The sequence below is a fragment of the Macaca nemestrina genome, chromosome 16, assembly GCF_043159975.1.
Source record: "Macaca nemestrina isolate mMacNem1 chromosome 16, mMacNem.hap1, whole genome shotgun sequence".
Classification (NCBI taxonomy): domain Eukaryota; kingdom Metazoa; phylum Chordata; class Mammalia; order Primates; family Cercopithecidae; genus Macaca; species Macaca nemestrina.
Window position 1 is genome coordinate 14,349,151 of NC_092140.1, and position 17,591 is coordinate 14,366,741.

Below are 17,591 nucleotides of genomic sequence, written 5' to 3' on the forward strand. Positions count from 1 at the left end.
TATTAATATTAATACACCAAATGGTAACATCTCTTGTCTGGGCAGTTGCGCCATGTTTCCTGGGCCTGGATGGAGAAAATTATATGACTATAACCTGCCCCCTCCTCTGTGTCCAGTCCATCCTCTTGGGAAACCCAGTGATGGTGTTTCTTGTGCAAGATCCTGCATGGTTCCTTAGTGTCTAGAGCATAACCACATGCCACATATCAGACCCTTGGCGAGCCTGTCTGGCCTCCTTCCTGTCCAGCTTCTAGAATCCCAGGCAGTGCCCTGGCCCGCCAGTCCCCTCCACTCCAGCCCACCCATGCGTGGCTCCCCATCTCCAATGTACTTGTCCTCAGGCCCCTTCTCTGCAACACCACTGCCCTGACGGCCTTTCTCGGCCTCAGCAGCACCTGAACACTTCCACATGCTCTTTGTCCACCTGTCTCCCTGCCCTGGGCTCACAACTCCGCAGGGCAGGACATTCCGCCTTATCCATCTCAGTGTTTTCAGAACTTAGCACAGCGCTTAGCCCTGGTGCAGAGCAGACAGCTGGTCACTGTCAGCTAAAGGAAGGAAAGACATGAATGGGAGAGAAGCAGCTGAAATTTGCCCATCTTCCTTTTGTTAAGTCCCAGCTTCGGTCTAGTCTTATTTAACTTTCTTGTCTGATTTTACCTAACAGTCATTTTCTAAGCGTTGGGAGGGTTCAGAAGAGATACGCTTGATGAGTTTCCCCCCCTCCCTTTTTTTTTTTTTTTGAGACAGTCTTGCTCTATCGCCCAGGCTGGAGTGCAGTGGCGCCATCTCGGCTCACTGCAAGCTCCGCCTCCGGGGTTCACGCCATTCTCCTGCCTCAGCCTCCTGAGTAGCTGGGACTACAGGCACCCGTCACCGCGTCCGGCTAATTTTTTTTTTGTATTTTTAGTAGAGACGGGGTTTCACCATGTTAGCCAGGATGGTCTCGATCTCCTGACCTCGTGATCCGCCCGCCTCGGCCTCCCAAAGTGCTGGGATTACAGGCATGAGCCACCACGCCCGACCTCCCTCTTTGGTTTTAAAAAAATCAGAAGCAAATATGAGAAAAATGTAATAATTTGTTAATTTTGAGTATGAGTTGTAGCAGTATAAAGATACCTGTTTTAAAAAAAAGAACAATAAAAAAGAGAGATGGAATAATGGATATACTACTTCTTCTTCTCCTCCTCCTCCTCCTCCTCCTCCTCCTCTTATTATTATTTTGAGACAGAGTCTTGCTCTGTCACCCAGGCTGGAGTGCAGTGGCATGATCTCGGCTCACTGCAAGCTCTGCCTCTCGGGTTCAGGCCATTCTCCTGCCTCAGCCTCCCGAGCAGCTGGGACTACAGGCGCCCATCACCATGCCCGGCTATTTTTTATTTTTTTATTTTTTAGTAGGGACAGGATTTCACCGTGTTAGCCAAGATGGTCTCGATCTCCTGACCTCGTGATCCGCCCACCTTGGCCTCTCAAAGTGCTGCGATCACAGGCATGAGCCATCGTGTCTGGCCTGGATATACTTATTTCTAAGATAGCAGATATTTGAGCACATTTGATTACTCAAAAGAGTTTTATCAAGTGGCCTTTGGTTTGGCATTTTTGCTATTGTTGTTGACAAACAGTTTTTATTTATCTTCTTCCTCCTCCTCCTCTTTCTTGCCTAGCTTTCTCTGGACAACCCTGGCAGGACCTTCTTGCCACCCATTTTCCCTTTAGACTCAGAGCTGGTGACACCGCCTGTCCTTCTCCAGCAGCTTCCCCACCTTGCTGTCCTAAGGCTGCTTCTCACGGTCACTGATTCCACAGCTCACCCAGCTTGTCTACACATCTCCAAAAGCAATCCCAGGGTCTATGGATTTGATGCTGGGGATTCTGAAGAGGACAGGCAGTGGTCTTTGGGGGGCATTAGGGGGGTCTTCTCCTCGCTTCCCTTAGCTGGTCCATAATCCTTCATTTTCCTCCCACAGCCTACTTTATCTACCTTTGTCCTTTCATCAAATTTAGACTTCTCTTTCCCCAGATGTTATTTTCAACTCTAAGAGCACTTGGAAAGTTCTGTGAAATTGGTAGGAACTTGTGGGGTTTTCTTCTGATCTTCCTCCCTGCACGCCTGCACAGGGAAGGCATGAGCAGACATCTCGCCCTGTGGTTTCCGGGGGTCGCTGTCGCCATCCTGACCATCTAGCTGGCAGGCCAGGCAGCACAGGGCGCACTGTGTGGCTTGGCACTCTCCAGCCTCGCACCGCCTGCCTGCACAGCAGCCTCTTTCTTGGGATATTCTTAAATGGGGCTGGGGTGGCATTTCTGAGGGGTGATGAATTGGCAGAGGTGCCGTGGGTTTACTCACCAAAAAGTGGGAGTGGATTCTGAAGAACTAAAAGTCTTGAATCTTAATAATGGCAAAAATAGCAAAAGTAGAAAAGGTGGCAAAAGATTTCTATGGCTATCAAACTATTATTGGATTTATTAAAGGATGCACATTCTTCTTAGAATCTTCTGCTTTCAAAGTACACGGTATACATTTCATGTCTACCAGGTTTTCTTGAACTCTCACTAAATTCCTAAAGTATTTGTTTACAGCAGGAAAAAACTCAATCATTTCTATTTTTCTTGGCTTAAAAAGTTACTGAGTTTCTCAATGCATTAAAATTACATGGCTCTGATATTTAAATGAAGAAAATACAAACATTTAACTGAAAAATTAAGCAAAAAAAAGCTTTTGTTAATTCAAGCTATCTTAACATGTTATTAACAAATATTTTAGACAGTGGTTAAACAAACTGGCCAAGAGATTATAAAATATAAATTTATAAACTTTTTTGTAAGCATCTTGAGGGCAAGAACAGTATCATTTTTATCTTTTATAATCTCTATAGTACCCACCGCAAGAAACACCGAGAGCCTGCAGAATGAATAATGCCAGTAAGAACCTTGCGTCTTTAAGGCAACAATGGTTTATAACAGCTGTTTGCAGGATAATCAAGAAACATCAAAAACAAGATTTTGAAAATCAATGTATAAGAAAGTGTATGTTAAAAACAACCCCTCATGTTTTTACAACTTCTCATAACACAGCACAAGGAAGAAATTAAGTGCTGTTTTAAACTGATGTTGACAATATGTAACCTCGCTGTTGTCATTCTGGGATGATCAAGGAAAAATGACTCATTAAAAAAAAACAAACCACCCTGAAGACTTCAATCACACACATACTCCTCTTTCTCTCTTTCTGACACTTTTTTTTTCTGAAGTGCCCAAACTGAGAAATATATCACCTTTAAATACCTCATCTTAACGGCTGCCCCATGAGGAATGTGACTCACTGCTGTATCAAGTAAACAGTAATATAACAGAATTTTGATACTTCTTTTCAGTGAATTTGACAGCAGTATCTTATTTTTTAAACATGTTATAGAAAGATTTTACACATGGCAGGTTATTGGACTTTTCTTATCCATGGGGATAACCTTAGTCTAGAAATTCTCTAGTGGACGTAGAAGAGGAAAACTGTGGCTCCATACTCCACCTGTTAATCCTGAAGAGCTGCTGAAACCATCAGTCCGAGTGGAGAAGCCGCAAGCGGGAGGGGTTGGATCAATTCAATGGGCACATGACAGTGGTTTCTCTGGAAAACACCTGTCACAGCCTAACCCAGAGGTGGCTATGAGATCCCTGCCCAGGGGCACCTTTTGAGTTTTGGAAAAAGTGAGGACAAAGTTTTGCCACAGAGGCAGGTGCCTGGCATTTGTTCACTCTGGGGACAGAGAATGGGGAGGCGATGGCCTGGATGGTGTGGTCAGCTGTGAAATGCTGATCTCAGTTTGTTTTGTTTGCTGAGAAGAAAAAACAATGGGCAGAAGGAAACTTCAAAGTGTTATGATGGCAACACTCTTAACTTTCTTTTATAGCTTTTCTAAGTTTGAAATAATTTCAAACTTAGAAAAGTTCCAAGAATAGTACCAGGAACCCTTGATTCCTCCTTAACCAGATTCACCAACTGTTATTTTGCCATAGCCGCTTTCTCTTTCTGTCTCTGTCACACATACACACGATCACACACTATGTACTGACATGCACAGACATTACGCCTCAGCCATTTGAGAGCAGGTTGCACACATCATGGTGCTTTTTCCCTGCATATGTCAGTGTGTATTTTCTAAGAACAAGAATATTCTCTTTCCTAACCACAGTCGGTATGTACCAAGTCCTGGAAATGTAAAATTCATGTAATACCAATATCCAATCCAGAGTCCAATTGATGAAACTGATCCTAAAATGGCCTTTCATCAGAAATTTTTTCTCCAGTATAAAATCCAGTCCAGGATCACATTTCCCATTTGGACAGCATGACTCCCTAGTCTCCTTTAATCTGCAACATCGTATTTCTGAAGAACATAGGCCAGGTATTTTATAGACTGTCCCTCAAATTAAGTTTATCTTATTTTCCTTTACAATCAAAGTTATGCATGTTGATTGTAACACATAACTGATATGTCCTTTTCAGGATATGAACATAATAATTCTTTGTTCCATAACTGGTGATGTTAATTTTGATAACTTGGTTAAGGTGGTGTCCAATTTCTCCTCTGTAGAATTACTGTTTTCCTTTATAATTAGTAAGTAACTTGTGGAGGGGTACTTTGAGAGTACAAGTGCTCCTCAACCTACGATGGGGTTAAGTCCCAATAAATCCACTGTAAGTTGAAAATATCGTAAGTCAAAATGCATTTAGTATACTTAACCTACTGAATATGACAGCTTAACCTAGCCTATCTTAAACATGCTCAGAACACTTAACATTACCCTACAGTTGGGCAAAATCAACTCTCACAAATCTAGAGTGTTGACTATCTCATGTAATTATTGAGTATTGTGCTGCAAGTGAAAAACAGAACGGTTCACAGTCGCTGCCCAACATCGCAAAAGAGTCTCGTACCATGTATCACTAGCCTGGGAAAAGAGCAAAACTCAAAATTTGATGTATGGCTTCTACTGAGTATGTATCACTTTTGCACCACTATAAAACTGAAAAATTGTTAAAGTTTGACCATTATAGGTCAGGGACCATCTATATAGAAATAGCCTAGTCTTCATATATTGATGATTTTTCCCTGAATGGATTTTTATTACAATGCTTGCAAATTTGTGATTTTCCAATACTATCATTCTTTGTATATTTATTACTTGACATTCCATTCAGGAAAAGCATTTCATTTTCTCCAGTGTACGTATTTATACAAATATTTATCTACTAATAGCATTATAATGCATGAATTCTTACTATCCTTCATTTATTTTAATCCCCAAAGCTGATGCCCCAGATGTGACCAGCAGGATCCTGCAGCTGGCTCCAGTGTCTTCTGACATGCCCCAGCAGCGACTGATCACTTCCTTACTTTCCTGGCACACAATGATCCAGGGCTATCCTGTACGTTCCCTACCCCGGGCCTGGAATCCACCCTTTCCCTAAAGAGGCCTGGTTCCTTTTAGTGGGGAAGAGTGTTTAGAAACCAGATCTGGGCAGTAGGTGAGCCCATTGCTACCAGGAGGCCACTGCTTCTGAGCCCTCTCAGTCAGAGTGAGGGTATGTGTACACACACACACACACACACACACACACACTCATGAGTTTACAATGATAGTGATAATTCCTTCCCAACCCCACAGGGTTCTCCCTTGCCTTCCCCTGCTTTATATTTTTATTTTCCTTCTTCCACAATAAAATCAACCTAGTTCCTCATTTGCTCAAACCTATAATACAGCATAATTTTAGAATTGCTATACTCATACCCTTATGAAAACTAAACCTATGAAGAAATGTTTAAGATTTGTTTGCAGTTCTTTTTGTTTCTTCATTAGACTGAGGGTATATCAGGTTCAAAAGTTACTGAAAACCATTTCCCCTCATTCAATGTGATTATGTTATTCATTTGAAATGCAGTTAGATCATTTGTTTCTTTTCAGCTTTACATTTGTCCCTGTCTTTTGGTTTGCTTGCTGAATATGTAAAACATTAACACGACTCAAAACCATACAAAAATGAAACCATGCCAAAGGCACACTCCCTCCCCATCCTCCCACCTCCTTGTTCCTGATCCTTTATAGAGAACCAATCTCATTAGTTTCTTGTATATATGAAGTGTAAGAGCATCTAAAACAAGCTACCATAATGCATTCCCACCCCCTACTCCCAACCAATAATGCCTTCCTCAAACTTGTAAGAACCACAGTAGCAAAAAAAGGCCCAAAGTCTCTATCATGGTGGCAGATGGACTGCTGTCACCATCTTTGTATTTACATGCTTGATTACTTTCAAGTCCTGTTGATCGAAACTGCTCCAACTCTGAAACATGGATTTAGAATGAGTACCAGCTATTACTGATGAATTACCTGTTCCTCGGAAACTTCTAGAGGAGGGGGCGCTGCTGGCTCAGACTGCCGACCACCCTGATAGTTTACATTTTGTCGCTGACGTAAAGGAGGAAAAAGACGATTCCAATTGATCATTCCTCCCTAAAAAGAGATCAACACACGGTTATCAGACACAGAAGGAGCAGAACCATCATAATGCTTGGAAGAGCTTTCTCTCAATGCAGTTACATCTATAGACTGGGAATGTAGTGTCATATTGATCTGCTCCAGGCAAGCAATTCGAATCCAAAAGTATCACAACATCCTTCAGTCAATAGCACAAAATTGGCACCTGCAGTAGGTGCTCAGGAGAAAAGAAAGTAATGGGCAGTGCAAAAGCTGTTTGTGCACGGTGGCTCTGGAAGGCAGTGAAAGACACATACAAACACTCCTAATTTCAGCCCGACTGTGACGCCACTGACTGCCCCAACTCCAGTGAACTCTTAGGAGCTCAGGGCTTTGCAGGGTGCGATAGAAAGGAAGACATGGAGAGGAGGCTAAATCACTGAGGGCAGCCAGATATCTGGTGTTTCCATCACGGCCCTTAAAATGCTTCCCCACTCTACCTTTCTTCTTCTTATGGCTGAAGTAAATCCTGAGCGTGCCCAGTGCAGGAAGACTGTAGACTGTGATAAAAACTCAGCAACAGGCTAGAGAGTATGAAGGGAAATCTGACAAACAGGGAAAAGGTGAGAAGTGAGGATCAGTAACCATCTCTCTGAGGGTGGTTCCACGGATCCTGAGGACCGACAGCAATGCCGTTCCTTGCTTAGTCTATGTCACCAACAAAAAAAGAAGCCACCATGGGAAGAAAAATGCATCACATGCTGCTTTTAAAAAATCCATGTTTCTAGCTATATGGCAATCTTTGAATTTATTAATTTAAATCTCTATTTCTAGAAGTCTTTTAGTCCTGACAAAATTATAGACTAAGTATCTGAAAATCTTCCTACTATAAAGACCTAAAAATGCTATTAATAAATAAATATTTCTATACACAGCTAAACGTGAAAGAAGTAAGTGGAGTCGCAAGGCCTCAGGAACAAGCGGGCGTGGAAAGCAGAGCCGCACACAGTGAGCACCCTGGGAGATGGGGGAGCACAGGTCCTGCTCACCCAGAACCACAATGGGTTTTATCACTGTTTGGGTTCAGAAGATGTGGCCTTGGGTCTGAAAGAGGCAGCAATTTTGAGCTCAATTATCTGTCTAAAGATACAATCTTCAAATGGCAGCACCCTCAGCGACACAGATGAAAAAAATCAAACTAAAAAGCCTGTCTTCCCCCGGGAGGCAGCAGGAGTCTTGGTCCTGCCTGAGAATTAAGAACCACAGGCAAATTTGGGGTTCAAGTTATACTATACATATGTGGTCTCAGAACCCATCAAAAAGTTACATAAAATTGGTTTTGGGATGGAGATACCTAAGGAGCCAAGCAAAAGCAAACGTCAAACTACTGTGGAGAGAGATTCTCTTGCCTTGGGGTTACATGGGATTTATGGTTAAAGCTCCAGTGGGGAAAAACTCAGAATTTAAAAATACAAAATCCACAAGGAAATCACCAATGATGAGCAAGTCGGCACACACAACACAGAGGAGGACTGGGTCCCCAAGGACCTGAATATAGGAGGATCTGAAAATGACTACACACTTCAAAAAGACTAGGACGTCACAGGAGGACCTTAAAGAAAAGAATAAAGTATTACGAGAAAAAACAGCTATGAAAAAAAATTAGGGAAACAAAAGCCACTCTCACCTCTTCCCTGCAAAAGATAAATCTAAAATATAAACACGTACACAAGTTGATGTAAAGAGACGGAAAAAAATCAGAGAAACACTAATCAAAGAAAGCTGATGTTGCTACATTCATGCCAAATAAATAGACCTCAAAGGCAAAAAAGGGCAGTATTAGGGATAAAATCAATAGAATACATGAATATATTTATATATAACACAATGGCATCAAAACACAGAAAGCAAAAATAAATAGAATTACAAGAGAAGTGGAAGCATCCAGACATATATTTAATTTTCAGCATATAACTCAGTAACTGATAGATCAACCAGCCAAAAAATAATAATATAAAAAATAAATGACAAGTTTATTTCTAAATGGACATATATACCTTGCATTTAATATTTAGAGAATATACATTCTTTTCCATTACATGTAAAGTATTTACAAAGTAATTGTGCACTAGATCCTATATGAAATATTCACAAATACCAAATCATAAACATTACACAGATTATATTCTCACCACAATGCAGTTAAACTAGAAATCAATATCAAAATAATAACTATACCAAAAAACCCCACACATTTGGAAACCAAAAAAATCCTCATAATGGAAATTAGAAGATATCTCAGAATGAATAAAACAAAACTATTACCTACCTATCAAAGTTTATGGGATGTAATAAAGTGGTTCATGTAATTTTAAATATTGAGCTTAAATTAAAAAAAGAAAACTGAAAATTAAAGGGTTATGTATACCTAATTTAATAAGTTAGAGAAAGTAACAATAATCTAAAGAAACGAGAAAGAAGAAAGTAGAAAGTTGACAGCAAATGCCAGTAAAGTGGAAAACAAAGAAACAGAAGGAGTCACTAAAACTCACTGCTGGCTGTTACAAAGTCAAATAAAATAGGCAAACCTGGCAAGCTTGATGAAAAGACAGATGAAGGAGCACAAATAAACAGTATTAAGGATAATACAAGGGATATAATGGCAGATTTTTAAAAAATCACAAGAATACTTTATTCATACCAATAACTTTGATGAATGACAACTTTCTAGAAAAGTATAACTTATTAAAACTTATTCTAGAGAAAACAGACATTGGTAATTATCTTTGAAAATTGCTCAGGACCATCTACTTTAAACTGAGCCACATGTGAGACTCAGCAATTCCACTCCTGGATAAAGAAATTCAAACACGTGTTCATCAGAAGACATGGATTGGAATGTTCTCAGCAGCATTATTCAAAGATAGGAACTACCCACATGCCCATCAACTATAGAATGGGTAAGTTATGGTGTATTCACATACCGTAATCTAATAAAGCAGTTTGGATGAATGAACTATAATGACATGCAACAATATGGCTGAATCTCTCAAATGATGTTGAATAAAATAAACATAAAAAGTACATTTGTATGATTACTATTATTATATAGCATGTACTTTTCTGGATATGTCATACTTTAATGTAATTGAAATAGTACTTAAAAATCTGCCCCCCAAAAACCTACAGGTGAAGTGTATGAAACCTTTAAGGACTCTTTATCTTATATAAACTGCTGTAGAGTACAGAAAAGGAAGGAGAGTTTCCCACCTAATTTTTTGAGCCTAGCATAACATTATTTCCAAAATAGACAAGGCCATTATGAGCAAGAAAAATTATACAATATATAGTTTATTTTTCTTGGGTAGATATACTAATCCTAAATAAAAATCAGCAAATTCAATCCAACAATGTTTAAAAAATAATTATCTAGTATGATGTGCTATACTAGGATTTATACTCAGAAATCTTAGAAAATCTAGCAACATAATCTACACATTAACAACTTGAAGGAGAAAAATCACTATCTCAATAGGTATGAAAACAATTTGACAAAATTCAGTACCCATTCACGAAGAGACAAAAATGCCTATTACCAATTCTCGCATTCAGCACAAGTTACAGCATAATGAGAACAAAAACCAAACCCAAACAAAAATCTCAGGTAAAGATAGAAAAAGAGAAACAAAACTCATTATTCAAATGATGACTGTCTACCTAGAAAATCCAAGAGTGTTTACAAATGTCTCTCAAAGCATGAGAACCAGAGAGTATAATTAAAAAGTAACATTCCCTCTATTGAAATCATTTAGAGAACGTACGTACAAAAAATTACTATTTATAAATAGCAATAAAAAATATAAGGTAGTTAAGAATAAAATCAAACAAAAGATCTGCAAGATCTCTAAGTAAATGGAAAGATTCAGCATGTTCCTGAATTGAGCCTGGTAACATGTAATCCTATAATCTATCCAGACACTGCCAACTCCAGTCTAGCAGACTGCTGGTTCACTTCCAATATCCATTTTCCCTCTTTGAAAAAAACAGTTTTGGTTTTCTTGGGTGTGTATGTATGTGTGACTTGCTACCTTTCTCAGTTTCCCGCCACATTGACTAGGTTCTGACAATGGTATATCAACAGAAAGGGAATATGGGCCGACCAGGAAGATCCTCAGAGGCAGGGGCTCGCCCTTCTTAGAGGATCAGGTGGAGTCCTGTGCTGAGGTTACAGCAGCAGCAAGGAGCCGGGGGCTGACACCTTTAGGACGCTGCCCCGCCAGCCTGGGCTGCCCACTGCTGGACTTCTGTACGAGATAGAAATAAACTACCTTGTTTAAGTTTCTGCTATTTTGTGTTATCTGTCATTTTGGAGTCAGACTCCTATTATTATTCCTATTCCCATAAATTATTCCTAACTGCTATATACTCAAAATTCAAAAGTATGCACGTGTGTGTATTTTGGTGGGACTAGACTACTTGAAGTTAAAGCTCAAAACTAGGCATGACTATTTTGAAGAAGTATGATAAGAAAGGAGTTCTCTGCCAGTTATTAGGACTTAGTATTAGACTGCAGTAATTAAAGTCATGTGGTATTAGTGCAAGTTAGGCAAAAAGTCCAAACAGGAGACAGAGTCTAGGAATCAACACTGGCACTTGGTTGTGGGTCCGCACTGAATACACAGTCCTGGGACAACTGTCTATAGATAGGGAAAAGATAAAACTAGACCTTTACTTCACACCACCCGCAAAAAGAAACACTAAGATTAAATATTTAAATGTGGAAAGCCAAACTGTGAAAATTTTTTTGAAGAAATAGGAGAATATTTTCATGTCATTAGGATAGGAAAGGATTTCTAAAACAGAAATATGAAGCATAAATCACAAAGAAAAAAGTGGTTAAAAATTACTTTACCTGCAAGAACTTTTGTATTAAAAGTTCAATTGTTACTGAATTAAATAAGACAAACTACAGATTGAGAGAAAATGTTTACAACATATAATTGCTATATGCTCAAAACTCAAAAGTTACAAACCAATGAGACTTAATAAATCAAAGACACTTACGAACTTATAAGACAACACTGAAAAATCAATGAGAAAAAAATAAGTGATTCAAGAGAAAAGCAGATAATGTATATGAATAGTCCATTTATAGAAGGGGAAATCCCAAGTCAAGAAACATATGAAAAGATATTCAATCTCACTAGTGTTAGGGAAAGGCAAATGAAAACAACAAGTTTTTTTTATACCCACAAGACTCGCAAAAATACACAGCCCAATAATACTGAGTGTGGGAATGATGTGAAAGAAATGGGAACTCTGATAAGTTGCTGATCAGAGTATAAACTGACACAATCTTTTTAGAGAGTAACATCTCAAGATCTAGTAAAACTATTCTAGTCTATGGCCTGGCAACTTCCCCTCCAGGGAGCTGTCAGTGCTGAGCGGGCCATGTATGAGGATCTTTTGTGAAGCACTGGTTACAATATTAAGTAAGAAAATGGAAAAAATTCAGTTGTTCCTAAGGAGGGAAATAAATTAATAAGTGGTTCTATTATACAAAAGGCCATTATAAAAGCAGCTAGAATAAATGAACTAGATTTACATGGGTAAATCTCAAATATACAATGTTGAACGAATAAAGTTGTACGAGAATATGCATATGCAATATATACATATATCATTTACATAAATTGTATGTAGTTTATGTAAATAATATAGATAAAATGTAATTCCCTTTACATAAATTAAAAAATACTCAGAACAAGAGTATATACTGTTTTAACTTTTTTTTGAGATGAGGGTCTTGCTACACTGTCCAGGCTGGAGGGCAGTGGCTATTCACAGGCACAATCATGGCGCACTGCAGTCCTGAACTCCTGGACCCAAGCAATCTTCCATCTCGGCCTCCTGAGTAGCTGAGACCACAGAGGTGCACCATTGCGTCTGATCTATTTTAACTGTTTTAGATGGATATATGATAATGGTGACTCTGTCCTCCTACCCCCAACCCAGGAGATATTTGGCAATGTCTGGTCACAGTTTTGGTTAAGTGGGGGGAGAGGGGACAGGATGGTGGTGCTGTTGACATTTAGTAGGCAGAGGTCAGGGATGTTGCTAAACATCCTACAATGTACAGGGCAGCCCCTATAACAAAGAATGGTCTGGATGAAAATGTCAATGGTGTCTAGGTCGAGAAACCCTGATAAGTACGTATGTAGTAAAGATACAAAAACATGCAAAGGCACACAACACACCCGCTCCAGGACAGTGGAAGGGGAATGGCCTTTGAGTTACATTTCATTTCTTACGAGAGAGTGAGAGAATCAAAGAGTAGGCAAAGCAAACAAAACCCCAATCCCTCCACTCCTGTGACAGTAGAAAAGTGCTTAAAAAGCAGAAAGTTACGGCTCTAGGTTCTAGGATGTTTTGACATGAATCTGCTCGTTACGCAGGGTTAAATATGAGCCTCTATAAACAGGAAATGTTTCCTTTACTTTGTCTTCTTCAAAAGCAATAACCACATATTTTAAAAATGAAGAAGGAAACAGCTTGCAGTTTGAACAGGCGCTTTATGAAGTATTTATTATTAGTTTGTAAGAAGATTTCAAATGAAGTAAAAATTCTTGTGTATATATACATGTATGAATGAATAAATATATATTAATACATACATACATACATGATGGTTTCCCAACTGAGGAGCAGTAAAAGTTTCTGACATTTTATTAAGCAGAAGTTCCATGGAACAGAAATCCATGTTCTACGGGCATTGAAAGATTTCTGGGTGGGATGGTCAGGCAGTGTCTACAACAGAGACGCCAGAAGAGCCCACGGGTGGCTGACTTCAGGCGCTCGAGTGTCCACAAGAGAGTGTGAGCCAGGCACACGGTCTCATCCTTGCTCCCGAGGAGTGCACCATCTCCCTGGGGGAAGGCAAGATACCCAGAAATGGAAAAGCCAGAACAATGCAAGATGATATATAATTAAGATGGGAGCTGTGAGGCCTAAATTAAAAGGACTAGAAAAGCTCAGAGTGGACATCAACCCACTGCAGTCAAAGCACAGGGGTAAGACTTCCAAGAGGATGGGGCTGGGGTTGAATATTAAAAGAGAATGATTTCAACGATGGAGAAGAGAGCAAGCAAGGCATTTTCCCCAAGGTGTTCAAAGACGGGTGTCGAAGTGGGTTTATGCCGCTTTCAAGGAGCAAAGCAATGCTAAGGAAAAACGGCAGAGGGACAAAAAGGTAGAGGAAGCAGAGGGACAGAAAGGTAGAGGAAGCTGAATAAGAACAGTCTCTAGAGCCAGAACACCTGGGCTCAAATTCCAGCTCTACCTCTTACTGTAACACCTTAGGTACATTTTCAAACACTTCCATGACCCTTGGTTTTCTCACTTGTAAAGTGGTAATAATAACTGCACCCACCTCACATGGAAAGTATGAGAATCAAAAGAGTCAATTCATGTGAAACATTTAAAATAGAATGTAAAGCCATCTACAAGCTTATTGCAGCTTAGCTATGATTATTCTCATCCTTACTATCTGGCCTTACACTTTATACAGTATTGTTTCTTGTCTTCCCAACTAGACTAAAGGATCCTGGAGGGCTGAGAAGGATGGAAGACCTGAACATACTTCCCAGGTGGCCAGTACCACTCTCAGCTCAGTGCAGTCCTCGTACAAGTTGGTGCCCCATAAAAGAGTAAAATGGAGAACAATTACAGAGGGAGCATTATGAATGTGATGTTTTAGAAAAACTCAAATTACTTCCAAAAGCATCTTCATCTTAGTTTAAGACTGCTGGCCATTGGAAACAAATGCACCCTTTCTTCTCAGTCTCTGGTGCTCAGAAAGCCTTTACGGGCATGCCAGGTTTTGAAGTGTGAAGCATGCAGCAGGGCCACCTCCAGTCTACAATCGGTGGCCACCTGCAGGCCACCATGCAGGGAAGGTTCTGAGGGAGACCATGGGGTAGGCAACGAAGGGCGATGTGACTGTTTAGGGGTGCTGTGCTTAGGCACACAGGAGGCAAGGCAGAGCCCACACAAGGACTTACTCAGTGTGCTATGGACCAAGGCTTTCAAATGTTTTTCACCTCATGGCACACACAGACAAAGACAGATTTGCAAGGCCCACAGGAAAAGCCAAAACTGTTTACAGCTGGCCCAGTGGCTTCAGGCCCTTTCCAGTTGCCCCTAAGAGGGGAGGTGACCAGTATCTCAGCCAATCTATGACCATGGGACAGTGGCTGGGAAGCTCTACCCCAGGCCATAAGGAAATACCTACACATTTAGGAAACAGGTTGATTTAATAGCAGCCTCTGACAATGGGGACGACCATGGAGATCAAGGGCATAAAAAGACTACATTGTTTTACTTGAATGAGTTAATGTAAAATCACAAAATTTTCACATCTACTAATGTACCTGGTGATACTTTCAGCAACAAAGGTAGAAAGAGAATTAAGACAACCTCCCTGCCTTTTAGAAGCTCAGAGTCTGGTATTCTAATAATGAAACAGCTTTCCCTTTTTCTTCCAGGTTATCAAAGCACCCTTAGTTAGATCCAGTGGATCCTCCTGAGCACTCTCTGACCTGACCTCTGGCAGCACCAGGTCTTACTGACCACTCTTCCTCGACGTTCTCTTCCCCTGGCTTTGGGGCATCCCGCTTTCTTTCTAGCCCTCTGGCTGTACTTTCTCAGTGTACTCAGATTCTCCTCCTCCCGCTCCTGTCCTTCAGACACGGGTGTTCTTGAAGGTTCCATGTGGGGAGTGTTTCTCTCCTCCTTCCGTGTTCTGGGTGCCCATCCATTCCTAGGGCTTCACGGGGTAGAGACTCCTAAACTCGAACCTCCAACCCAAAAGCCGTGTCTCAGAGCCATGTAACCTACTGTCTCCTGGATACACCTTCATCTAAATGTTATGGAGACACCTAAGATAGAACACATCCCAAACAAACTCATCTCCAACCCTGTATCTCTTGCTGTGTCCCCTGTCTTGGGGCGTGACATCCACATCCATCCACCGCATAAGCCAGATCTCCAGACTCTGTCCACTGCAACTCCTCCGCCTCTGTCTCCACCCTCACTCTCACTGACCCGTGTGGGACCACAGTCCATGGCTGGGATGGCTCCAGAGTTAGTTCCTAAGATACAAATCTTGTCAAGCCCCTCCTCTACGTAGAAACCTTTTGCTGGATCCTCATTGCCCTTTTGTTAATTTTAAAATATTTAATTGGCCGGGCGCAGTGGCTCAAGCCTGTAATCCCAGCACTTTGGGAGACCGAGACGGGCGGATCACGAGGTCAGGAGATCGAGACCATCCTGGCTAACACGGTGAAACCCTGTCTCTACCAAAAAATACAAAAAAACTAACCAGGCGAGGTGGTGGGCACCTGTAGTCCCAGCTACTTTGGAGGCTGAGGCAGGAGAATGGCGTAAACCCGGGAGGCGGAGCTTGCAGTAAGCTGAGATCCGGCCACTGCACTCCAGCCCGGGCAACAGAGTGAGACTCCGTCTCAAAAAAAAAAAAAAAAAATTAATAACTCATTAACAATCATAAGCCTATTGCTTGCTAACATAAACACAGATTTTTGAAATAAAAAATAACCACGTTTTCCCAAACAGAATTACTGAGAAGAGTGGAACTATTTTCCATTTTTGCAAATCTCTTTAATGTCTGACTTACTAGAAGGTTGCTGGATTCTCCTATCTGCTTCTACATTGGATTCTGTTCTGTTACTCTGGCTTTTGAAGTACATGAAGCAAATCCAGTCACATAGATACGTAGTTAGAAAAAAAGGAAGAGTACGTTAAGGGCCTTTTTGGATGACTACAGACATCCTCCCCTTTGATGCTACTCAATGCTTCCCTGTTGCTTTCAGAATCTGACGGAAATGTCTTACCTGGGCTTACCAGACTCCTGTCTGCCACTGGAGTCACTTTCTCACCACCCCGCCCTCACATTCTCTACTCCTGCTGGGGAGCCTGTTCTCACCACCCCGCACTCCTCTGCGTGCTCTCATGCCTCACCCATCCCTTACAGCGCTCAGCACATCCCATTTCACTTGCAGGCTAACCGGCCTGAATCTCATTAATAGCCTATTAGCTCCATGGGGGCTGTGACTCTCCATCTTGTCCTGTTTGTAGACCTGGCCTCCTGTATGACCTGGCATATGCAAGTACTCAAGAAACAGTCGCAAAATGGATAACTGAATGGACAAAGACACAGAGAAGCATATTGCTGAGTTAAGGTGTACGGAGTTTACTTAGCCAAGACTGTAGTTAGTTGGGACATGAAGACCCAGGTGGTAGGTTACTAATGAAGGTGGGGTGGAAGGGGTGAGAGGGGTTAAAACAAGGAGACTCCCAAAGGACATGCTTGATACCTACATTCTTCATGGACATAGCACCCTCTTCTAACACAAGAACCAGGAGATACAAAGAAGCAATGCTGGGAAACTGTGGTGAAACCCAAATGGCAGCTCCTCATAGAAGAGAGTTATTTGCAATTCCCTGTGCTCTGTGGAAGCTGCAGCTTTGGGTGTATGAATATGCTTACACTTAGTTTCGCTCATTTGCCTTCTGTGCGTAGTGCGCTGTCCTGGGGCCAGATAAGGAGGCTGTGACACAGAGAAATGACTAATTTCCTATGGCCCTGAAAAGAGTTTGGCTGAGATAACAAAACAAATGTACATTAAAAACTAAACAAGAAGCACTTCAGGACTGAACGAGACGTACCTTGTTAGACTTAGAACTGCAGTCACGTGTCATTTAACAACAGGGCTTCACTCTGAGAAATGTGCTGTTCGGTGACTTTGTTGCTGTGTACTTACAGAAACCTAAATGGGATCGCCTACTACTCACCAAGGCTGCTTGTTGTAGCCTATGGCGACCAGGCTACAAACCTGTACAGCAAGTCACTGTACTGAATACTGCAGGAAGTTGTAACACAAAATGGTAGTTGTGTATCTAAACATAGAAAAGACAGCAAAAATATGGCATCATAATCTTATGGGACCACTGTCGTACGTGCGATCTGATGTTGACCAAAACATATTGTTATGTGGTGCATGACGACAATAGTGAGCACAACTAATACAGAGGGGAAA

The 17,591-nt window shown here is 41.1% G+C and overlaps 1 protein-coding gene across 6 annotated transcripts in view; it reads right to left on the reverse strand.

Annotated features, from left to right (window-relative positions):
• Positions 1-17,591, reverse strand: part of LOC105477819 (UBA domain containing 2) — a 188,525-nt gene that overhangs the window by 12,172 nt on the left and 158,762 nt on the right. For all 6 annotated transcript variants that reach the window (XM_011734637.3, XM_071081081.1, XM_071081080.1 and 3 more), the window contains one exon: positions 6,391-6,513. In XM_011734637.3, coding sequence (XP_011732939.1) covers positions 6,391-6,513 — 123 coding nt within the window. The remainder of the gene's footprint in view (positions 1-6,390; positions 6,514-17,591) is intronic.